Genomic DNA, 24,861 nt, shown 5'->3' with positions numbered 1-24,861 from the left:
TCTCTGCTGCCCGTTCATCATTCTGTACGTGAAAATCACCTGACGGGATCAGCCTTTACACGGAAGGAGGTGGGGGGAGGAGGGCTTCGCGATCTCCATGAGGGCTACCCTTCCTTACACCCAGGAAACAAAAGGGGCTCCGTTTCCCAGCTGTGTTTCCCAGTGCCATCAGTATGCCAGAAGACTCTGCTGGTTAGGGTCAGCAGGACCATGGAGTCCTGAGGTTGGAAGGGACCGGCAAGAATCCCCTCTGAGCTTGTCTATAAAGGGCTGCTCCCGGACCCTCCTGGGGCTGCCATCCTCTCATCCAAGGCAGGCTATTTTCCTTTCACCCCCAGCAATTTCTTCCCGCAGGGAGCCATAATCGGGCTCCATTTACTTGCTTCAGATCTGGCCTCGGCCTGCCCTTCCGCAATCCAGACTAAGTGCTTCCCCGTCCAGAGGCAGCAAGCCGCAGAAGCAAGGACTGTGTGATCTGGGACAAGTTTACCTTGAAGGCCGGCTGGAGTGCTGTTACACTCCCCATTTTACAGAAGGAGAAACGGGGGCCCAGAGAGGGACTCGCCCAGCCCCGCCAGTCCGCGAGGCAGGAAGGGATGGCAGAGGGCCAGGGACTCACACGTTGGTGGTGAAGACCCCGTAGATGAGGTCCTGCTCAGGCAGGTGGAAGGCACTCTGCAGCTCATTGTAGTAGAAGGGCACCTCGCCCGGGCGGGAGCAGTTGAGCCGGGCCTTCATGAACGTGGTCCACGTGTCCTCCAGCAGGAAGCGGCCCCCCACGTCGTTCTTGCATACCCGGGCCACCCGAGAGTACACCGTGCGCCCGCAGTCGTGCTCCACCGCGTTCTCCCGCAGGAAGAAGTACGCAAACAGCCCGATATCGTAGGCTGCCACAAAGTTTGGCTCTGGGGGGCAGAAGAGGAACAAGGGGGTGGGTCGGGCCAGCAGGGAGGAAGGGGACAGAGTTGACTTCTGTTTTCCCAGATGGGCATCCTGACACCCCTGGACGGTTTGGTGACCTGGGGGCTCCAACTAGCCTTGTTCCCACCTCCACTACGAAGTTATAATAATAGTTAATACGGGCTACTGAGCAGTCACTGCAAACCAGACATTATTATAAGTACTTTATATGATCCTCTTAACAACCTATGAGGTAAGTACTATGATTATCCTCTTATGACGGAGGAGAACATCATGGCACAGAGAGTCTGGTACTTGCTCAAGGCCACGCAGCCCGTCAGTGGAGAAGCAGGAATTCAACTCCAAGGGGAAAGAGACCACCCTCTCCCAATCTCGTCTGTCCTATAACCCTTTCTCCTAATGAGTTCTAACTCCTCCTCTGCCCTCATAGCCTCCCCTCTATCTGTCCTGGGCACATCTGTGATCTCATCTGGAGTCCATCTCCAATGTACAATGGTCCTTGGGCCAACATCTGCCCCATTCCGGGCCTCTTGAGGAAGCAAGCGTAATCCCTTTCAGAGGAGGGGCAGGAAGGAGGATTGAGGGTCAGGGGAGGCTGGCTGGTAGAAGAACCCCCACCCCCAGGGCTGTGCCCCCTTACCATTGAGCCACTTGGAGTTATACTGGGCAGTGCGAAGTGGTGGCCCGCTGCCCAGGCTGCGGTAGATGGCGGGGTCCCGCCCTGAGAAGTCAATGACGGTGGCCGCATAGAGCTCCCCCTGAGAGGAGATGACAGCTGTGGAGTTGTGGCGCGGGTCGTAGGGGCAGCGGGCCACACCATTGATCTTCTCTATGGTCCGGCTGAGGTTCCCCACCTGGGGACGACGGGGAGATAGGGGTGCTTTTCCCTGAGACCCAGGGGCTGCCTGATCTCTCCCTCCCCCCACCCCCCGAACACCAGAATTTGCTTCCTCCTGGGTCCCTGGTCTCTCTGACCTTCTCCCTGTCTACAACCTCCTCCTCACTTCCCCCCGTCCCCCACAGTCCCTCTGAAGGAGCCGCTATCATGGAGGGAGGAGGTTGTGCCAGGAGCTCCATCTGCTTCTGTTCCCTGCTCCCCCCTTCCCCCAAGTCAGGACCCTCCAAGGTGAGATTGACTGATAAAATACAGCAGACCCAGTTCAATTTGAATTTTGATGAATGATGAATAATCGTTTAGCATAAGTATGTCCCAAAGCTTGCAGGGAATATACTTATGCTAAAATAAAATTTGCTGTTTATCTGAAATTAAATTTAGGCATTTTTTGTTTGTTTGTTTTGGGTTTTTTTGTTTTTACTAAATTTGGCAACCCCACTCCAAGGCTGTGTGGGCCTCGGTGAGACAACCTCTCTGTGCCCTCTTCAGTCTGCCTTACCCTGAGGGGGCCCCACCTGTCTGCTGGAGCACACCGGGGCAAAGGCATTGGTCCCGCACATGAACACTTTCCGGCCAGTGACAATCAGGACTCGCACGTAGTTCTGACACTCCTCCTAAAGCAATGGTGACAGAGAAGTAAGAGGAACAAAGGCACCACACGTGGGGCAGGGTGTCTTTCCTTCACACCACCGCACCACAAACATTTGAGAACACTCCTCTGCCCCCGAAGCGCCCTGCTCTGACGTTCAGGTTGCTTCTGTAGACATTCCCTCCCCTCACATCCCGGCCCCCCCGGTCAGCCTGCTGCGTCATTGCCCACTCAGATGCTCAGTGCTGCACCCTTCCCTGCACCCAGAGCCCCCACCCCCCGCTCCAGGCTGGGCCTCTCCCACAGGTGGCCCGTGCCCGCATGGTGCCCCTCCATCCCCACAACCACAAGCCTCCTCCCAGCTCTAAGCCAGGCCCCTGGACCACCGGAGCCACATACCTCAGTCTTCCCTTTGCTTTGGCAGGAGCGGCGCGTGTCCTCGTTGGAGGCCCACTCGGTGGCCTGTGGGAGGAGCACACAGACATCACACGGCTTTGCCACTCACCACGGTGGCAGGAAGCAGTCAGGGTTGGGAGTGGACGGGAAGCTGGGAAAGGGTCAATGACAGCCAGCAGGGTAAGTGTCCCCCTCACTACATCCACGTGGACTCAGCGGGCTGCCAGATCGCCTTACGCAGAGACCTTAAAGAGGATGTCCCCTCGATCCAACACCCTCCCCACCTGCTTGGGTCAGGGAGGCCTGAAGTAACAATGTCTTCATGCTGAACTACCCCATGCAGCTCTGTCCTAGGACCTCCCCCCTCTTTCCTTCCCCAGGTCAGCCAGGGAGATGCAAGTGGCCAAGGATGACCTTCAGGACCACCCCAGACCCAGAGTGGGAGGAAAGGCTAGATTTGCAAACCTCAGAGACAGAACTATTTAATTTTCCCACTATTATCCTGCAAAGTGTTTTTTTTCCCCTCAACAGGTGAAGAGACTCAGATTCTGTGTGACTTGCTGCTGCCATGTCGTAGAGCAGGGATTGGAACCCACATTCTTGATTCAAAGGCTCTGTGTGTTTTTCTCTTTATCCCACTGTCTCAGAACCTTGGGCCTCCCATTTCGTAATTGCTACCCCTCCCTGACTCCGCTGTCTGCTTCCCCTGTAGCATGATTCATGCTCCATTGCGGGGTGCACCGTGGGGTGCTTGGGGATGCAGCTTTCACTCAGGGACTCCTGTTCCTAGCTGTCCATGGCATTAGGAGAGGGCAGTTCCCCACCTAGGAACCCCCCTTCCTCTTCACCTATTCCGTCTCTACTCTCTCACACCCCTCCCAGCCTCTGAAGAGAAGCTGGAGGGAGGAGAGCTGCCCTCCCTGTCCAGGCAACGTCAATAGCCCTGGTGTGTGGCTCGTTATAGATTCCTGGGTCACATGTGCAAACATGAACTGCCTACCTGTCCTGGGAGAGGGAGCCTTGAGCAAGCAGGTCTTCTACCCAAACAGGAAAAACAACAACAACAACAACAAAAACCAACCCGCTTTTAATTTCTCACAAAGCTCCTTCTAGCCATGAAGTGCCTGCCTGCAGAGCTCCAGGGCTGGGCTGTGGGAGGGGAGGCGTGCTGGGCGAGGGAGCAGCAGGCGGCTGTCCACCCACAACTCCAAGATGGCTGCTTTGTGGGGCAGAGGGAGGGCTGACTCCTGCAGAGCCTGGATTCAGGAGCCCGGGGGGAGGGGGGGAGTGGTTCAGGCCTCCATTCGCCCTATGAGCTCCATGCCAGGCCTGGAGCGCAGGCGGCCTTTGCTCTTAGACCTTGGAGGGCGAAGGACCCCTGGCATCTGGCCTCAGAGCCATGGGGTTTATCAGGACAGGAACAATGGAGCCATTATCACCCTCAGGACCCCATCAGCTTCCTGGCCGAGCCTGATGTGAGAGGAAAGAGGGACATAAACAAGCAACTTTGGGGCCCCCGGGGCCAACAAGAGCAATGGCCCACAGACTCTGCAGAGGTGCGGGCCTGAAGCTCCAGACAGTGGGTGGCTGCAGGGGAGTGGGGGCTGGTGGGCAAAGGGGTCTTGCTCATAAGGGGGTGGGAATTCCATTGGGTGGGTAGGTGGGACCGTTGTGCACGATCGAAAGCAGTTCAAGTACACTGCGCTGAACACCGGACAGGCACTGTGCCACGGACTTGACACACCTCTCTCTTGGATCCTCACTGCCAGTGAGACGCGTGGACTTTTGCTCATTTTACAGGTGAGGAAAATGAAGCTCCGAGAAGCTGAACAATTTACCCAAGGTCACAAAGCTAGTAAGCAACAAACCTAAGATGCAAACCCAGACAGTTAACACCAGGCTGAGCTCTTTCTGTTACATCCTGCAGCTTCTCACAGTGAATAGATTTCTCAAGCCCAAAGTTAGAACATATGGCCTGAAAAGGATATGTATATTTATAATGATAACAGCACAGAACAGGCTTGAGTCATTTAAAAAATTTTTATTTTATTTTAAAAATTATTTATATCCAAGTAATGATGTACAGAGTTGAAAAAGTCAAATGATATCAAAAAATTATAAAAAAAAAAACCCAAAACCGGCAACCCACTCCTCCTCCACCCCAATTCCATTTCCTAAGGACTACTTTCAATGCTTTTAGCTGTTTCTCTGTGTGTGTATGTTTTAATAGAGTTTATTTTAATTTAATTTAATTTTTAAATCCGGTTTCTCAAAAATATGTATCAATCTCAGACTTTCTCTTCTGACTTCCTGTTATGGAGGTAAAGATTTTTCCCAGTCACCCGTTCTCCCCTACCCCAAAGCACACATACATTTCCCTTCTCCCCATCCTCCCATTGTAATTATGTAATATTAACTATCTAAAATGTTAATATAGTTCTTTATTTTTAAGTTAAAATCAACACTGGTATTTACATTATTATGAATATATAAAAATTGTTCACTACTACCAACCAGTACCCTGGATTTCACTGAATATAAACCACCGTTGATTGTAATACGAAACACCAAGAAAGAAAATACACTGCCAATCAAATCTTTATTACTTAAATTTTTAATGTAAACTTATTGAAAGTGCTCTGATTTAGACATACAATTTTTATCATCTATCAATCTTGTGTGTATGGAAACGAAAAATGGAAACGAGCTGAATCAAGTATTCTTAAACCTTCTTTGAATTCAGAGTCGGCCTCGTCTGAGTCACTTTCCAGGTGTCAGTGCTCAGCTGTTTTGTTTGGATCATGTGTTTGAATCACCCAGGGCTTCAGTGATGCAGCAATTCTTCAAGAGTATTCCACTCAGGTCCTCAGAATTTTCTTCCAAGCTATGGATCCCACTCTGCAAGTTTGGATGCTGATACTTTCTTGGTCTTACCAGAAGGTGTCCACAGAAGGTATTCCGAAAAATCAGGACTCCAGTTCCCTCCTCATATGATCCTAAAACGGTCTGTGGCCTGAAATGTCAATGGGTTGCTTTATCAGAATAAGGACCAAGTTCACGCCTGCAGAGGCGAGGACAACTCAATCAGGACGGCGGTCTGGCTGACGGTGACTGTAAGACGCCATCAACAGGAAGAAGTGGCCTGATTTCAGACTCATTAAAATGTGAAAATGTGCATCTGAGAATCCATGAAATCACGCCTATTCTGATGAGGTTTCCTTCTTGACCAACTTTTGGTTTTCCTGGACTGAATAATTGCCTTGATTTTCTTCATTTGTTTGTTTTGCAACGTACTTACCATTAATTTTTCCCCAAATGTCCAACAGGTGTTACAAATCCCTCTCAACATCATTTGCTAACTGTAAGCACAAATGGTTCTGATCACCCATTCGTTCCTGTCCCCTCCCTCCTGCCTCAGCCTCCAGCTTTCTGCCCCACTGTGGACTGGCTGCTCCTGGGGCCTCCTATTTGGCTGTTATCCTGGGATTTACCTTCTCTCCTTTCCTTTTTGTTAAATCCCATGTTTCCCATTCTTTTGATTTACTTGCTTATTTTGGTGAAACACATCTCCAATATCTTCCTAAGAAAAGGAACATAGTAGATCAATTTTTTAAAAGTTTTTATTTATTCATTTATTTAAGTAATCTCTACACCCAACGTGGGGCTCAAACTCACGACCCCGAGATCAAGAGTTACGTGCTCTTCTGACAGAGCCAGCCAGGTGCCTCATGATAGATCAATTTTTTTAAATTTCTTGCATGTCTGATTCATTCTATCTTCATACATACTTGATCGATAGCTTTGAGACAGAGTTCTAGGTTGGAAATAATCTCCACTCAGAATTTTAAAGGCATTATTCTTCCAATGTCTCCTAGATTCCAGTGTTGCTATGAGAAGTCTGATGTAATTCTTTACTTTCTTTCTTTCTTTCTTTCTTTCTTTCTTTCTTTCTTTCTTTCTTTCTTTCTTTCTTTTTTCTTTTTCTCTTCTTTCTTTCTTTCTTTCTTTCTTTCTTTCTTTCTTTTCTTTTCTTTTCTTTTCTTTTCTTTTCTTTTTTTTTTTTTTGAGAAGATGGGGATGGAGAGGGAGAGAATCTTAAGCAGACTCCACACTCAGCACACAGTCAGACACAGGGCTGGATCTCACGACCCTGAGATCATGACCTGAGCCAAACTCAAGAGTTAGATGCTTAACTGACTGAACTATCCAGGCGCCCCCAAGTTTGATGTAATTCTTATTCCCCAACTTTTCTAATGACCGTTTCCTTTTTCTTTAGACTCTAGAAGCTTTTTGGATCTTCTCTTTCATAACAGTATCCTGAATTTCACACTGCTGTGCCTTAGTGCATGTCCCTTTTGGGAACTCATTCAGCCTTTTTGATGTGAAGACTTGTCCTCTGAGTTGGCAGATATTCTTATGTAATTTCATGTTTAATTTCTTCCTCACCTTTTCCTCTGTTCCTTTTTTGTAGCTCATTAATCCAATCAACTTTGGCCCTTGTGCGCTGATCCTCTAATTTTCTGTTATTTCTCCCCTGTTCTTAATTTCTTATTTTTTTGTTGTTGTTGTTGTTCTTCTAATTTCTGGGAGATTTTTCTTCAACCTCATCTTTTAATCTTTCGATTCATTTTTATTTCTCCAATCACATTTTTAATTTCCATATTTTTAATTTATTATTTTACAAAATACATTTTTATATCTCAGAAGATTCAACTTGTTCTTCTAACTACTTTTAAAAAACGTTTTCTTATATTTCTCTTACTGTCCCTGTTTTCTTACAGCTTTCTGCTTTTATTTGCTTGTTTGTTTTGATTTTTCTCTTTCACTTTAGAGGCTTTCCTGATAGGTCTGGTGATTTTTGGCTATTTCTTTATATTTAAAAATAAATCAACTAGCCATTTCCCACTGAAAGGAACCGGCCTCTTAAGGTAATGGCTGATTCCAGGTTTGGGGTTGGGAAATGTACAAGAAGGTGAGTCTGGAACATCTCCTCACCCAAACAGCAAGGATGCAACCAAAGGCAACCAGGTTATCATGTCAAAAGACCCAGGAACCAACTTGAAGAGGCCCCCTACTGGCAAAGATAACTGCAATGGACTGAAACACACCAACAATGTTTAAAGCCATTTTGAGTTTGTAATAATAAGAAGAAAAGAATAAAATTAACTGATCATCATTTACAGACTGATCATTGACAGACACTAGCAAAACAGCTCATTCTTTGAAAAGTGGTAAATAAAGAAAGTATCAAACATTTATCCTGCTTTTTTTTTTTTTAAGATTTTATTTATTTACTTGACAGAGAGAGACAGCCAGCGAGAGAGGGAACACAAGCAGGGGGAGTGGGAGAGGAAGAAGCAGGCTCCCAGCGAGGCAGGGAGCCCAATGAGGGGCTCGATCCCAGGACCCTGGGATCATGACCTGAGCTGAAGGCAGACACTTAACAACTGAGCCACCCAGGCGCCCCTTATCCTGTCTTTCCTATATGACCATATGGTTGGGTAACCAAATTGGAGATGAGAAGTTTTTCTTTGTAGAAGTCCAGCTCATACATTGGAACATCTACAGAATTAATGGATCTGGGAAACAATCATCAATAGCTGCTAACATTGAAAAAAACAGAATAGTATGTGCGTCCTAAAAAAAGTACATAATAACACCTATGAAGTAAGTAATCTTGCTTCAATCTAAACTGAATAAACTCTTTAGATCTAGCAATCAATTTACAGATGATACAGAGAATAGAGGAACATGTTAAGATGTACCACTTGGATTGCAATCAGCAAAATCCAGACTGTGGAAAACTCTATAGGACAAATGATCAGGTTTCTTCAAAAAATAAATTACACAAAGAAAGAAAGAAGAGAAATACTGTTATAGCCCCATACCCCATTAGTGTCCTTTAGCTTTCTTGAAGTCTTAAATTTGGAGACTCACCAGTTAGCTCTTTAGAGAAAGGGTCTTAGTCTCCCTTTGTTGGGGGAGGGGTAAAATGGATGAAAGGATTGCTGTGTGGGATGGGATAGGAGCCCTGGATTCCAACCTCTCAATTTAGACAATTTCAACTATTTCCCCCTCTTATCTTTATACCTCATCCTCACATTCTACGGTACTTACATCCCAATTTCTGAGCCCTTCTGGATGGTTCAGCTTACTTCTCTGCCATATTTTCCTCCATAAACTGTTCTGCTCTGCTAAATCTGTTATGACTGCCCATCCACTTTCCATCTCCCTAAAGTGTTTAATCTCTTCTCCACTGACGTCTCTCTGTCACTGTGGATCCAAACCTTTAAAAATTCCTCACTGTCATTTTAGTGGGTTTTTGTGAAGAAGCGGAGATAGACATGTATGATCAATCCATCTGCCATCAGAAAGCTTTAAACTAGCACCGCCCCAGAAATTCCAGGATGGCAAAGTCTAGTGACTGCATAACTTCCTGCTATGGGAGAGAACAGGCAAGTCGGCTAGGAACTGGGGAATCTCCTTGCAGACTCAGCGCCTCCCCTGGATGCCAGTGACAATGGCTCAACATTAAAACATCTTCTGAGCATTAAATCCACCAGTCAGCAGAGGTTAGATTTCAAATAACTTGAGAGCTGCCAGATTAGCTTGGCGAATGTAGAGATAACTAGAAGAGAGCTCAGAATCAGCTTCTCTGCTTGCCAAGGCCCAACAAAGCCCCACATGCATCCGGACACATATGTGCAGAACGGTCTGCGTTTCTGCACTTCCCAGACATCTGGCAGCCCAAGACCACAAATCCATTGCAATTAAGCCTCCAGTCACATCATCCCCTGGAACCCCTCTGGCAAAGGTCAGGAAATTGCCAAATCCAAGTTAGCTCATCACACAGCAGCCCCCTGACGCTGTTGACCACTGGTCACCTTTTCTTTCCCCAAACCAGTTTAAGTTACACTGATAAATAACCATCACAGATGAGCTGATTTGACTTCCCTTCTCTGTCCACAAGCAGGAGTACACACAGGCACACTGCCCTCTGTGCTGCTTCACGCATCTCCCCTCCCCTTAGTGCTAGGAGAATGCGGAAAGGCTCAGCATTTCTATTCTCCTGAAGGAATAGTGTTTACATAAATTGTTTAATAGGGGTTAGGTACTTAGAAGTCCTTTTAATGGATGCTGGTTTGCATAAACTGTTTGTATTCAGATTTTTCTTTAATTATTTAAACTATCAATAAAGCACTGAGCTTTAAGTTTGGTTAAATCCTACCTTGGGGCCAGTGGGAAGATCTGGGAGAGTCAGAGCCATGTGTACCCCCAGGGCAATATGGAGAGTAGAGGAAGCTGGGCTGTGGGGCCTGGGCCCTACCTTCTCCTGTGGGCAGTGGTCAGCTCCATTTTAGCACTTGGTTGCCGTGAGCCACTTGTGATAGCAGATGCTGTGGGACCAAAAGCTTCTAAGCAGGGACCGAAAGCCCCAGAGAGGGCAATGGAAGGGCCCTTGCTGAGGTCAGGCTTCTGCGGTCAGAAGTCAGGGCTTTTTCACCAGGCCGGATGACAGACCAGGGGACTGGAGGCCAGGGTTCACAACTCCAGCCTCTCTAGGGAATGCCAGGCAGCCCACTCCAACTTCTCTCCCTGTCTCTCCACTTTGTGGCCAGATGGCACCCACCACGGTGGGGATGTGGGCATGAAAAGTATTTATTCCTCTCCTCAGTTCTGTCGTGGAGAATCCACTCTGGACTCCTGAGATCAGGCCCCAAAGAGACACCCTGGGAAGGTGGTAAAACCAACGCCTGGTGCACTTGCGGCTGGTATGCGGTGCCCTTCAGAGAAGCCACTGAAGCTGACCCTTGCCCCCCGTGGGAGCCCCCAGTGGGAGCTAGGGGGCTGGTATAAGAGAGCTTCCTAAGGCTGAGGCCAGATCAACACGGACAGGGATGAACCCAATGCCAGGCCTCATCAGCAAGCCAGAGAGTCCTAACATCTGATCGGGTGAGGGACCTGGGACTTGCGGGCCAGCTGTCAAGGACACCTGGGGAGGCCAAACCAGCTGGGCAGCACCTACAGAAAAGATACGGATATTCTAGGATAGCAGTTTCGAAATTTGGCTGCACACTAGAGTCACCTGGGATTTAAAAATCCCAGTGCCCGGCTGTACGTTGACCAATCAAGTCAGAATCTCTGAGGGTGGGATGCGGGCATCAGTGGTTTTAAATCTCTCCTGGTGATTCTAGTGGGCAACCCAGGGTGAACCACAGCCACGAGCCAGGCTAGCTCCATTCCCAACCTGATTTATGCTACCCTGCTCTGGAAGCCAGAAACCTCCATGGCACCACTGGGGGCCAAGCTTTTTGCTAAGCCCTCCAGAGCTGCTAACTTCCCCAACTCCAGGGCTCACCTTCATGCAGAAGACTGTGTGGGGTGCGTGTGATGTTTTATGTCTCCTAAAGATCTTCCTTCCTCTTCTCTCCATCCCCGCTCTACTGCCTTGGTTCAATTTTCCCCACTACTCACTTGGTCTATGGCAGTTGCCTCCTAACCCTCTCCTCCACTAATCCATTCTCTGCACCAGGCCAGGTGATCTAAACACCAAAACTGGTCATGCCGCTTCTCTACTTAAAACCCTTTGGTGAGCCCCACTGCCTTTGAAATAAAATACAGACTGCTCTGCTCAGCAGTGAAGAGCCTCAGCAGTGTGGCCCCTCTCTTTCCCCGGGCCTCACCTCCTACCCCTTTCTTATTCACACAACATGATCCTGCACACTGGGCCCCTCAGCGCTCCATGCTATCTCACACCTCTGTGTAGCCCCCCGCCCCCCGCCTTTAGCTGCCTGGCAAACCCCATCCTTCAAACTCTAGCCCAAGGGCAGCTCTCCGAGAAGGCTTTGCTGGCCACGCTGAGCCTGATGGGTTCCTAGCGCCTCTGGGCCATCGCTGAACCCAGCGTTCACCCCGCCCTGCATGCTTCCCACCGCATTGCTTTTATTTCTGTGCATTCATTTCTCCTCTCTTTGATCGCTTTACTGCTCCTGGAAGACCTTCATTTGCAGACCTTGGGAACCTCACAAAAAGCCAACTGCCTGAGCTCAGGGCAGGGCCCCTGGACCCACTTCCTCCCACCCACTGTGAACCACCTCTGCACCGACTTCCCTCAGGCCCTGACCTTCTGGGCTTGGCATCTTGGCTTCATTTTCTGTGGATGTCAAATGGTAAGTAAGTACTGGATGCGCTGCTTGTGACCAAGCTGACAGGCCACCGGCTGCTGCTGTAGCCCAGGCCCCAGAACCATGCCACAGAAATCCCATCCAGGACGCGGAATTATTTGTGATCTCATCTGCTTATTCCTGAGGCCAGCGACTGAACCTGATTCATCTTTGGATCTCAAATGCCTAGCACCATGCCTGGGACCAGACCCAGCTTTCAGTAGGTACTCAATAAATGTTTATTGGGTGGGTGGTTGGATAAATGGACGGGAGGTTGGCTGCCTAAGGTAAGGACTGAAGGATAGATGGACCTATAAATGGATGAATGGCATTTTCCTTTCAATTTGTCCTAGTTCCTTTTCCCTTCTGATGGTTAGACCTTTTCTGCTCCCATATACTCCCCTCTGGCAACCAGCTGCAACGACCCCTGTGGGTATACACCCAGGTGCAGCTAGAAGAAATCAGACCAGAATGTCATAACAGCTCACTAAGGAGGTGTCCCCGTCCCCAAACGCCCTTTGCAGTGAAATCCCATACCAAACAGACCAGCACCTGACCACCTCCTATAACCGTTCTGTACTAAGGTCAGATGCAGCACTCATCATCTTGTCTTGGCTACACTGTGAGCTCTAGAGGTCAGAGACTGCTTTTCTTAGTCCTCCTCGTGCCCCCGCCCCAGTTCTGATGAAATTAACACTCAAGCCTCCCAGACACAAGAACTGAGTCTTTCCCCTCATTGAGGAAGAGATGGACTTTTCTCTAGAATGTTCTGCCTTTGCAGAGGTGGTTTGGCATCTGTTTCTCAATCTGGGATAAACGTTCTGGATCAAGGAGTCCCATTAAAATGCCTCCCAGAGCAGTTAGGGAATTATGCTTGGGGAGTCCTTCTTGGCAGCAGATAATAAATCAATCACAGCTCAGTGAGAATGCTGAGTTAGAATGGGATCACTGAAGCCAAGCTAAGAAAGGAACCAGGGATACGCTTTCTCTAGAGGCCAAAACTCAGACCTCCCTGTAGGACTTAGAAGAACCAACCATTCCAGTTTGCCCAGGACTGTCCCAGATTTAGCACCATAATTCCTGCACCCTGGGACCCCTCACTCCCAGGCAAACAGGGCCAGCTGGTCACCTGCGCCCAGGTGCTCCTTCTCTCCTACGTCAGCGGCTCGTTTGCACAATGCAGGAGCCCTGCATGTGCCTCTATGTGTGTCCACACCCCTGCTTCCCAATAGTTACCTTGAAGCCAGCCTGAGTCCACGCCCACGGGGCTCCAGGTTTTGCCCCTAAGGGCTGAATTCTGAATCTTGCTCCCTCTGCTAAACAGCCCAGCCCCGCAGCCCAGCCCTGGCTCCCAAATCCAAGGGAAGGGAAGGGAAGTGGAGGGGAGGGGAGGGGAGGGGAGGGGAGGGGAGGAGGGAGGGGAGGCAGGAGGGGAGGGGAGGGGGTGCAAATGTACCTGAAGGAGGGAAACATTGGCAAGGCTGAGTCGGAAGAGGTAGTTCCTGTGAAAACAGAGACAAAAATCGTAAGTCAAGCTGGCTCTGCCGGCAGGTCCCCAGGAAGCAGCTTCGCGGCTCTTGCTTCATGGGGCGTGGGGTGCAGACTGCGGAGTGCCTATGGTGGGCCAACCCCTGGGGAGAGCTTCATCTCCACTGGCTCTTTTAAACCTTCCAGCAACCCCAGGAGGAGAGAGAGAAAGCTTCACTTACAGATGAGGAAACGGTGGGCTCAATGTCCGAGTCACAGAGACGGTAAGTGAGGGAGTTGGGATTCAAAGGCAGACTTGCCTGCTCCCGAAGCCCACACTGTCTCTGCTCCCGGGCTGTGCTGGCAGGCCCAGCCCCACCACCACTTTCCCAGCCAGGCAGCCCACTTCTGTTCAACTCGCAGCCTCATGGAGCTCCTGCAGGAGGCTAAACAAGCCATCCCCTTCCTTCCACCCTGACCCAGCCCGCTCCTCAGTTAGGCCAGCCATCTGTCCTGACACCGCGCCTCAGGCCCTCCAGGTCCCGTCTGCCTCCTCATCTGCGGCAGTCCCTTCTGCAGTCACTCTGGCTCTGACCTCCCCACGGCCACCTCCCTGGACCACCGCGTCTCCTCTTGCCCAAACCACCCCCCCCCCCGTCCCTGCACCTCCCAGCCCACAGCTGCCAGCCTCTATCTGCCGCAAACGCTTTCATCACATCGGCCTGCTGCTCAGAAACCTTAAATAAGGAAGCAGATCCGCACAAAAACCTGCACGTGGAAGTTGACAGCAGCTTTCTTCCCAACCGCCCAAACTCAGAAGCGACCAAGAGGCCTTCCAGCAGGTGAACGGGTAAATAAACTGTGGTGGATCCAGATAACAGACTAGGACTCAGAGCAACAGAGAAGTGCGCTCTCAAGCCATGAAAAGACATGGAGGAACCTCAGATGCATAATACTAAGCAAAGAGGCCTGTCTCAAAAGGCTACACACTGTACCATTCCAACTATATGATATTCTGGAAAAGGCAGAGCTATGGAGACAGTAAAAGATCAGTGCTTGTGGGTGGGAGGACAAACAGGTGGAGCAGAGAGGATTTTTAGGGCAGTGAAACTACTCTGTATGACGCCGTAATGGCGGACACGTGTCATTATACCTTTGTGCAAACCCACAGAATGTAGACCACCAAGAGACCGTAGTGTTGACTACGGACTTCGGGTGATAATGATGCCTCAGCATGCTTCTTCAGCTCCAACAAACGCACCCCTCTGGTGGGGGAGGCCACGCATGCGTGGGAGCGGGAGGTATGTGGGAAACGTCTGTACCTTCCTGCCAAGTTTGCTGTGAACCTAGAACTGCTCCACAGATAACAGCGTTAACGTACCAGTGGTGGTACCACTACCACTACAGTTAACACCCGTCGGGCACTCACAGCGGCGGGCGGTGAGGACCGCTTTGCCTGGACTCTGGAGCTGTAGGGCCACTATGACTAGGCACGGACTTGGAGGGTGACAGGGTCACTGGTCAGCGTGCCACGCAAAAGTGAGTGCAGGCTCACGGAGTAGACCCCGCAGCCGAGGCAGGGAGAATTCCAGCTCAGCTCCCTGCTGGGGACCTTCTGGGAGTCTCAGTGTCTGCGTCTGTAAAATGGAGAAACGGGATGCCTGTCTTTCTCATTTCACAGGGCTGTGGAGACAGGGGAATGGTGTGATGCATGTTAAGAGGCTTTATTAATGTCAAGCAGATGTAAAGGCTTGGTTTTCCCTAAGAATTTTCTTTCTTTCCTTCTAACATCTACTTTTGGCTAGTCCTCTTTTTGGTTCCTGAGGTGTTTAGGGATAATTGCTTCAGAACTTTCTGGCCTACCTCCGCTGTCCTGAGAAGAGCACTGAGGAGAAAGGTTGTGGAGTGGGCCAGCAGGAGAAGGGGGCCCTGCTGAATGAATCCAGGGGCCTGAGGGAGACACTTCAGTCTGGAGGCTTCTCATCCCCAGCTCTAGGCTCCAGGCCCAGGCTCCACTTAGCTTCTTCGTTGTGCTGGGGCTGGGCAGGCCTCACCGGTGACCTTGGCTCCAGGCCTCTGCTGGACCTCCCCAGCCCTTGCCCTGCAGAGCTTCCCTGCCTCCCCCTCCTGGCCTGAGGACAGATGGGCTCAGGCTTTGCCCCAGCTGTCTGCTCAGGTAACACAGGCATCTGCTCACAGCTTTAAAAAATTAGGGGAAACATTGCATCACTTTATTAATTTTTATCCCATCAAAAATCATTCATCACAGCATTGCAGGCTGCTCTTCTGGGAGATGAGAACAGAGAGAAATCTCTGCAGCCTGACCCGCCCCTAAATCCCTTATGGAACAAGGCATGGTATACATGAATGAAAAATATCCCCAGCCCGAATTCCAGAGACCCAGGGGGGTCAGAAAGAACAGGGGAAACGTCTGGCAGAAGAAAAGAAGGAAGGAAATTGACCTAGAGAAAGGGGGAGAAGAAACAGAGGACCCACTTCATCTGCTGTGAGGGGGCAAGGGGCCAAGTCCAGGCCTGACTTTCCCTGTGTCCGAGGGCAGCCAGGCTCAGGATGTGGCTCCCCCAGTGGAGAAGCCCCAGAGCAGATGTGAACACAGGCTGGTGGCCTCGGTTTGCTAGTCCACACAATGGGGATAATCCCAGCGCACCCTGCCTCGGGCGAATGTGAAGATGAGGCCTCATTTACTGCATATGTGGTACTCCGCTGTCATCTTGGGATGTGATCTTGGGAAGCTCCCCTCCCCCTCTCCTGTCCCTTGCCTCTTCATGTTTAAATCAAGGGCAGCTGGATTAGACTATGATTTTCAAACCTGAGAGCCATCACACTCACCTGGACGGCTTGCTAAAGCGCACTGCTGGCCCCACCCCTGGAGCTTCTGATTCTGCAGGCTGGGCGTGGAGCCCAAGAACCTGCATTTCTTTTTTTCTTTTTTTTTTTTTTTTAAAGATTTTATTTATTTATTCGACAGAGATAGAGACAGCCAGCAAGAGAGGGAACACAAGCAGGGGGAGTGGGAGAGGAAGAAGCAGGCTCATAGCAGAAGAGCCTGATGTGGGGCTCGATCCCATAACGCCAGGATCACGCCCTGAGCCGAAGGCAGACGCTTAACCGCTGTGCCACCCAGGCGCCCCAAGAACCTGCATTTCTAACAAGTTCCCCGGGGCTGCTGGTCCTGCTGGTCCAGGGACCACTCTTTGAGACCCACTAGAGTAAACATCTCTAAACTCCCTTCCCTACTAGAGTTGATGGTCCCTGATTTTGTGAGGGCTATCTCCTTCTGTTCCACTCCATAACATCTCCACAAGTCCCCCCTAGAGCCAGAACGGTGGGGTTCAACAAGATCAGGCTAGAGAGAGGGAAGTGAAGGGCTTCATAGGACAAGCTGGCGGCCTGAGTCCAGCATCCCAGGTGCAGGCGTCCAGCCAGCCAGCAGGGGGCTCCTGGGCACCTTCTCTGCATGGAGCTCAGGGAGAGGACATTGACTGGGCAGTCCTGGCAGCAGGGTAGAGACAGGCGGTAGAAGGTGGCCAGCAGGTGTTCTGCTCTCAGTAACGACCAGCCGCGAAGGAATATGGCTTGCTGAGGTCTGGAGGTCTAGAGGTCGCCCCCTCCCCACCCTTGTTCCAGCTAATGCTTCCTTTTGTGGGAGACAAGACATTCAGGTACAGAAAGGGCCTGGCAGAGAGGAACCAGGGCCCAAGATGAGGGTCTGCCCATAGTGCGCTCATCCCCAATAATATTCCCTCCACCCAATTCTAAGCGCACTGACACTCGTGGCACCAACCCTCCCATACCCATTACCTGGCTCCCACGATGAGCTGGTTCCTGGAGGGATCCAGTGCAAGCTGGGAGAAATCACGGGCTCCAGGGTAGGTGAAGTTGAAGACCCACGGCTTTAGATCTGGTGGAGGGAAAGGCAACAATTCCGGTTACTGCTGCACCAGCATCCAACCCCAGAAAGGAAGGGCTACAGTCAGGATGAAGTCAGGGAGCAACGAGGTGGGGGCACCCCGAGACCCGGGCTCCACCTGCCCCCTCTGTGAGCAGCCAGCTGGGGGACAGGGAGTGGGGTGTTGTCACTGTTCCTGCTACGTTCCCTAGGTCAGAGAAAGGCTCCACCTGACCCCTAGCCGTCCAAAGGGAAAACCAGAATCATCCTTGACTCCCCCAGCCCCTCGCCAGCACTTAAAAACACTCACAAATCTCTACTGTTCCACCTCCAAGAAATCCATCCCCCTTGGCCTCTGCACCCCACCCGTTCCAAGCTACTATCATCTCTTGCCTGGACTGGTGCCAAGAGCATCCTATCTAGCCTGGCTTCCACTCCTGCCCCTCCAGTCCATTTCCTACAAAGCAACCAGAGTGATCTAAGAGGCAAATCTGGTCATGTCACTCTCCAGCTTAGAACACTTTAATAGCTCCCAGTTGCCCCAAGGAAAAGTTGCAACTCCTGTGAAGGCCTTTGAGTTCTGGACTCGCTGTCTTCCCAGTTCGACTGCCTGGCACATTAACTATTTAGTGATCCCCTGAGAGAATGATGCTTCACCTTTTAAATGCCCCCTCAAACTACCACCCCAGCCACACTAAACTGGAACACTGTGCAGATCTCTCCCACCAAAGCCTGCAAAGCTTTGCCCTTCTGTGCTCCCTCAATGGAACAGTCCTGTTCACCCCCATCACCACCTCACCTCCTCTGAGAAGTCTTCCCTGACTCCCCCAAGCCAGGGTAAAGTCTCTACTGCCATCAAAGCCCCCATCTTGTTGGGGGTCTAGCCCCGTTGTTTTCTTTGGGGGGTAGGGAAGATCTTGTTTCTTAGATCTGTAGGCTCTGCCCTGCATCTGGAAGGAGTTGAGTGAATGCATGAGTAATCCTCAACTCCCTTCTGTATATGAAGAATCAAGTTTTCAGACAAGGCTCCACGGAGGTGGGAGAAAATCGATGTGGGTGGTCAGTGTCTATTCTTGTCCCCAAGGAAGGCCAAAGCCTACCATGGGGATTGGGCGGGGGGGGGTTGGGCAGAGACCTCACAGCCCTCTGGATGGATGGGGCAGTGGCCTGAGGAAGATAGTCCTGGGTCACAGTGCCTAGCTGACCTTCCCTCTTTTCCACTCACTGGAGACCCACATCTCCCATCCTGGTCCATAGCCCCTTAGCAGCTCCCCTCAGCCCTGGCCTCATGGATGGGAGGGAACTGACCAATAATGAGGGAGCCATGGGGCAGAGAACTTTATGTCAATGTGGGTAAAGATGAGGCGGCAATGTGAGGCCCTGGGCTTTCTCCCCACAGTGCATTAGCGACGAGCTCACAGAAGGTCCAGGGGATTGTGTGTGTGTGTGTGTGTGTGTGTGTAATCCAAGGGAAATAAATCATTGCTCATTATCCCTCCACTACAGAGCAAAAGCAACCCTTCATTTCTGCACGATAGGCAAACACTTAATCGCTCCCTGGAGAACTCGAGGTTTTGTAAGCTGGATGTTTTTCAGAAAACTGTGATATGCACGATCAAAAAAAAAAAAAATAGAAGAGAGAAACTCTGCAGCAGAATGTGGCAAACCCCTTGGGTCTGCTGCTGCCCTCAGCAGGTGACTACAGGTTAGCGAGGATTGTCATGAATTTGCAACGGCATCTGAGCAATATCGGTATAAGGAGTAGATCTGGAGTCAGGTAGGCTGGGTTTTTAGTTGATCTCAGGGTCACCCTCAGAAATCCTGGTAGAATAGTATACTACCTTGGAGACTAAACCAAGAGTTCTCCTCCTCCAGGAAGACTTCCTGGATTATAATCTCTCCACCCTGATTTTATTTTGTTCCATATTGTCTCTACCTTGTCTGTTCCATTCACACTGTTTTTGTCACTCTGAATGTGCTCAAGTCTGTTTTCTTGGCCGGGGGGGCACTATGAGGGGCTTGCCTGTCCCCATCAGACTGAGTGCTCCCCAACAGTAGCAACTGGGTCACACTTCAGTTCTCTTCTTCCCCTTCTGATGGGGATCTTCCAGATGTGGGCAGCTGAACAGGGGAAGAGGTGGTGTGATTGGTGTGCCGGAAGCCAGGAAAAACTCCATCTGGGGACCTCTTAGCCCAGTCTTCACTCAGGCCCTTTCCTGGGGCGGGGAGGGGAAGGGAAGACGAAACAGGGCAGGAGGGGGGATGGCTGGCAATGGGAGGGAGGGGCAGGGGAATTGAAGGCAGCCCCTTCAATTTCTGTCCCTCTCCCTTAGCCCCAAAGGGACCACCGACAAGGGCAAGGGGAAAGGGGGGGGGAAGGGGCGAGCGGGGAGAGATGCAGGCGGTTGCAGCACGTTGATCCTGGGGGAGCTGTCTTTGGAAGGGAGCCAGCTCCCTCTTATTAAACAGGCAAACAGGACCAGAGGGAAGGCTGTCTTTAAAACGCCAAGCACGTTCTGAGCTCCGTGTGCAGTGAAGGCTTTGGACGGCGACTTTAAGAGAAAAATGACATTCTCCATGACGCGCTGTGATTTTAATTATAGTCAATTCAATTACCCACTTTGTGGATTAACCACTGTCAGTGTTAATTCCATACTGGCTTCTCCCTGCCTTCTAGAAATTCCATGCTATGGCCGACGGAAGAATGTGCAGGCAAAGACAAACACAGGAGGGCCCCCCCTTAAAAGAAACCCGTAGGAGAAAGTTTAACCTTACGAAATGGAAAAATGCCTGTCAGATTCTGCAACTGACAGTTCCTCTAGGGTATTTAGGGGTTATTCACAGATCAGCCAGGTGTCAGGGGAGAAGGAAACTCACAGCTACAGGGTTGGAACCCTATTGATCAGTCAGAAATAAAATGTAACATCTGAGGGGATCCTGGAAGCTGGGGGTTGGCGCTGGGCTGGGTCATGTGGCAACTTCTCTGGTACGAAGCATCACCCAGAACGCAGTCAGTCACCCAACATGCACTGAGTCCCTCGTGTGTGCTCAGCCGTCCTAAAAGATGTGAGGAGACAAGAGATCCAGTCCCCGTCCGGGACCAGCTGCGCTGGGGAACCAAAGGGAGTGACCTCTAAGGAACAGCAAGAGAACTTTGAGTACCCAAAGGAAACTCTTACTCTCCTCTGAAGTCCCACAGCACCCAGCTCTGTCCCTGGTGTCAAGCAGGGCCCCATAAAAATTTGGTGAATGGATAGGAAAACTCAAAGCTGTCAGAGTAGAGAACTGGGTGGGCTGAGGGCAGGCCAGGAGGGCGGGGAGGAAAAGCAGAGATGCTGCTCTCTCTAGGGCTGTCAGTCTAGGATGATGGACCATCTCTGCTCGCTGGGGCGAAGGGGATTCCTTAGTTACTCTGTGTCAATCTGAACCTCACTCCTCCATTCAGAAAGACGGTGGGCGGGAAGCTAGTTTCATTCAAGTGATATACACCTAAAGATTAAAAATGGTGTCAAGGGGAAAAAAATGGTGTCAAGGAAGCCAGGCACTCAAGGGATACATTTTCCACCTCTCCACTACACTCACCCCCTCCCCAGTTTGCTCAGGTACAGACCAGCCTGGCGGGGGGACAGGAATTTCCATGCTCTCCTTCCATTGCCCCCAGAATCAGCCAGGCCAACAGTGCCCCCCAGCAAGGCCCCTGAGAGGAAATGTTTCGTTAGGAGTGGCCACGGGGCGTCCAACAAGAGGACAGCCCTCAGAATCCCACTCCTTCTGTCCCCCACTCGGTCCTTCCCTTCAGTGACAGCCACCAGAACTCTGGGAGCCATCAGAAGTCTGAGAGTGTACGCGTGTTTTGTAGGCTTAAGGACATTGCTAATTGACTTTAACCCACTTAAGCCTTCAAAGCCTTGGATCCCGGCTCAAACAAGACAGCACTGAGAAGACAGCTGCAAATTCTCCTCCCTGAGACAGGAGCCAGCACACAGCTGGGAATCCCACACTTCTAAACCACCCCAGCCCCCGCACCTTGCCACCCCCAACTCCTATCCATCCCACCCCTCCCACCCCCCAAATCCCATGCCAGCCTCAGACTCTTGCATTTATTTTTCTTGCCCCTCTTGACCAGCTGCATGGAATCCCAGAGGATGGCTTCTCGTCCTCCTGCCCGGGGGCCCCGAAGGTGGAGCGCCGATCACTCTGCCATGGGGACCAGAAAGAGGGCTTGCATGCCCGATGTTAAGGCCTGCCTCTGACAAGTCTCCCCACACCTCTCTATTTCAGCCTTCCCATTGGTTACAGGAGATTGACAGTCCTTGCCCTCCTCCCTGCCAGGGTTATTGTGCTGTGGAAATAGGGCGGGTGTTTATCAGACTTAGGAACCTGGGGACCCCAGATTCCAGTGTAAGCTGCATGCAGATGATGAAGCCAGAAGTGTTGATGGGATTATGGCCCCACCAGGGAGCCCCGAATTGGCCACCAGGTCATGGGAGAACATCTGTTTTGTTTTGGGTTTAGATTATCATTTAATGTATATATATTAATTTTAGAAACTTTTACTGAGAATTTATAGACCCCTCAGAGTATGTCCAATGATTCATAAATCCCAGTTTGGGAAATATTTTAACAGGACATCTCATGCCCTCCCTTGACAGACAAAGGAAGTTATGAGTCATCAAGGCGCCTTTCCCTGTGGGTTCCCAGGCCCAAGACAGGCATCCCTGAAATTGTCTTAGAGCAGCAGGAAGCTTTCCAGAGATTTCCAGGCACTTCCTAAGGAGTGAGTCATCTTCATTCTGCCTTCCAGGGAAGCTACGAAACAGAGCTCATAGCTTCCAGAAGAGCTAAAGCTGAGATGGCCAACGAATCCTTGTCCACTCCACCCAGGGCACCCACACCCCCACTTCTAGCAGGAATCCCAGAAAAAGGTGTCCTCCTTCCGCAGATGAACATGGATGAAAACTTAAATAAACTGTCTGGAGCCCATGGCTCCTGCTAGCCCATAGCTGCCGGCCCATGGCTGCCCATCCTTCTTACATTGATCCCCAGGGGAACATCTGGGACTTCCAACAGCTGGAGACCCTGCCAAGTCCAGACCTAAGTCCTCAAGACCCAGGCATCGCGAAACAGGAGCAAGTGGGAAGTGGCTCTCACCTGCAAAGGCCACAGTGGGGTGTTCCCTCAGGGTGCACAGCTGCTGCTCACTGCTGGGTTCAGTGGCGACATCCTGGGAGCTGGACAGACGGAACACCAGCAGTGTGAGGCTGGGCGGCAACAGGGTGACAGCCAGAGGTCCCGGGAAAACCATGGTGGGCTCCTCTGCAGTCCTAGCTCCTGGAGGCAGGCTGGGGAAGATCTGCAAGGCAAACACTCAGTCTTACCACGTGCCCACGTCTCCCCGCTTCCTCCATGGTTGTGAGCAGTCCCCCAGGCTCTGTTTGTTTGTTGGCCTAAATAAATTTATATTTTACTTCTGTGACTTACAGTTTACCTTGCCCTCGTAACACAAAGTTATAGATCATATCTTGAGAGCTAATTTCCTTTGTAATGGTATTCTGGATAAAACGGGCAAATTATAGAGCTTTTTCTATTATGATCCCAAATGGCTTAAAATTAGTTTTAATGATAAAGGTGGTATCTAGGGGTTTTAATAAGTGGAGCTGGGACGAGTGGGTAGCCATGTGTAAAAAGATAAATTTGGATCCATAACCCACACCTTGTACTAGGAAATATTCCAACTAGATACAAGATTTAGGTGTTAAGAATAAAACCATAAAAGTACTAGAAGAAAATGTGGGCAGAATTCTTTATCACCTTGGAATAGAGAGCCATGACTCAAAATCCAGGCTGCTAAAGGAAAGATGGACAAATTTAACTACATAAAACCCCAAACTTCTGCATGACCGCTCTCCCCCAAAACACAAACACCAAGCAAAATCAAAAAGGCAAATGACAAACTGGAAAAAACATTTGCAATACATATCACAGACAGAGGCCTAATATTCCTAACATATAAATAATTCCTGGGGGTCAGGGGGGAAAAGATCAACAACCATTTAGCAAAATGGGCAAAGAATATAAATACAAACTGGGCTTAAAAATACAAGTGACCCCGGGCGCCTGGGTGGCACAGCGGTTAAGCGTCTGCCTTCGGCTCAGGGCGTGATCCCGGCGTTCTGGGTTCGAGCCCCACATCAGGCTCCTCCCCTGTGAGCCTGCTTCTTCCTCTCCCACTCCCCCTGCTTGTGTTCCCTCTCTCGCTGGCTGTCTCTCTCTCTGTCAAATAAATAAATAAAATCCTTAAAAAAAAAATACAAGTGACCCTATTTTCACTCATAATAAGAACAACGCAGGGGTGTCTGGGTGGCTCAGATGGTTAAGCATCTGCCTTCAGCTCAGGTCATGACCCCGGGGTCCTGAGATTGAGTCCCACTTCAGCCTCCCTGCTCTGTGGGGAGCCTGCTTCTCCCTCTGCCTCTCCCCCCTACTTGTGCTCTCTCTGTCCTTCTTTCTCTCTCAAATGAACGGCTAAAATCTTTTAAAAAATAATAAGAGCAACGCAAATTAAAATTTAGACGGAGGCGAGCACTGTTCACCTACCACTTTGGCAAAAATCCCAGTTAGACGACACTCTTGGCGAGGCTCTGGGGAAGGGGGCACGCTCATCGATACCACCGCGCAGAATGGTACAACCCCCACGGAGAGGAGTCTGGCAAAACAGCAGCGGCGTGTACCCTTCGACCTAATTTCTGGGAGTCTTCACCCATGCTCCTCAAAGCGTGGTCCACGGATCAGTGACCATTCACAGCCTGTGACGGCTTTGTGGTAAGATCAATGTGGAAACTTGAGAGGGAGTGTGTAAAAACCTTTACGGTAATGTGACAGAGTAATTTTTATGTCTACTGGATCTAGTAAAATTTGGGGGCTTGTATTTTTCATAGTTTTTTTTTTCTGTCAATTCACTTCTCCAGTAATTCACTTTTATTGAGTCTTATATAAGTATCCATCTGCGACAGATTGTAAATTGAAATGTAAAACCCGCTCCATCTCCAGAGATCGTGGAGAAGCAAAAATAGACTGAAGAGGCACCTGTACATATGCAAAGTGATTTCTGCACAAGAGGCTCCCGGGGGCACTCTTTGAAGTAACAGAAGACAGGGAAACCACCCACTATCCGGCCCCTGGACACCACTCAAAGCAGCTTGGCCTAGATTTGTAATGGAATACTACGCAGCTCCAGAAAAGAATGGGGATTTTTCTCTAGATTTTGGTAGGGAGAAATCTCCAGGTATGTTAAGTGAAAAAACAAAGCAAAACAAAACCCCACAATCCAGAGCAATGTAATAGCATGCAACCTTTTGGGTAAAAAAAAGAGGGTAGAAATAAGATTATGTATTTATATTTGCTTGTATTAGCATTAACATACACTGGAAAAATAAACCCAAACTAATTGTAAAGCAGGTTACCTATGAGTGACAAAATCATGATAGAGGCTTCTCAATATATACTTTTTTATATTATT

The 24,861-nt window shown here is 50.1% G+C and overlaps 1 protein-coding gene across 1 annotated transcript in view; it reads right to left on the bottom strand.

The window, feature by feature from the left end:
• SEMA5B (semaphorin 5B) overlaps window positions 1–24,861 on the bottom strand; it is a 114,361-nt gene that overhangs the window by 14,801 nt on the left and 74,699 nt on the right. The window contains exons 2-8 of the mRNA XM_045812664.2: window positions 22,494–22,695; window positions 17,255–17,354; window positions 13,422–13,467; window positions 2,805–2,867; window positions 2,332–2,430; window positions 1,562–1,775; window positions 620–905 (exon numbers count right to left, since the gene is read on the bottom strand). Of these exons, the coding sequence (XP_045668620.2) occupies window positions 620–905; window positions 1,562–1,775; window positions 2,332–2,430; window positions 2,805–2,867; window positions 13,422–13,467; window positions 17,255–17,354; window positions 22,494–22,647 (962 nt within the window). The 5' untranslated portion in view covers window positions 22,648–22,695. The remainder of the gene's footprint in view (window positions 1–619; window positions 906–1,561; window positions 1,776–2,331; window positions 2,431–2,804; window positions 2,868–13,421; window positions 13,468–17,254; window positions 17,355–22,493; window positions 22,696–24,861) is intronic.

This window comes from Ursus americanus, chromosome 4 (genome assembly GCF_024610735.1).
Source record: "Ursus americanus isolate L20-20 chromosome 4, mUrsAme1.1.p, whole genome shotgun sequence".
Taxonomy (NCBI): Eukaryota; Metazoa; Chordata; class Mammalia; order Carnivora; family Ursidae; genus Ursus; species Ursus americanus.
This window is presented reverse-complemented; position numbering and strand designations above follow the sequence as displayed.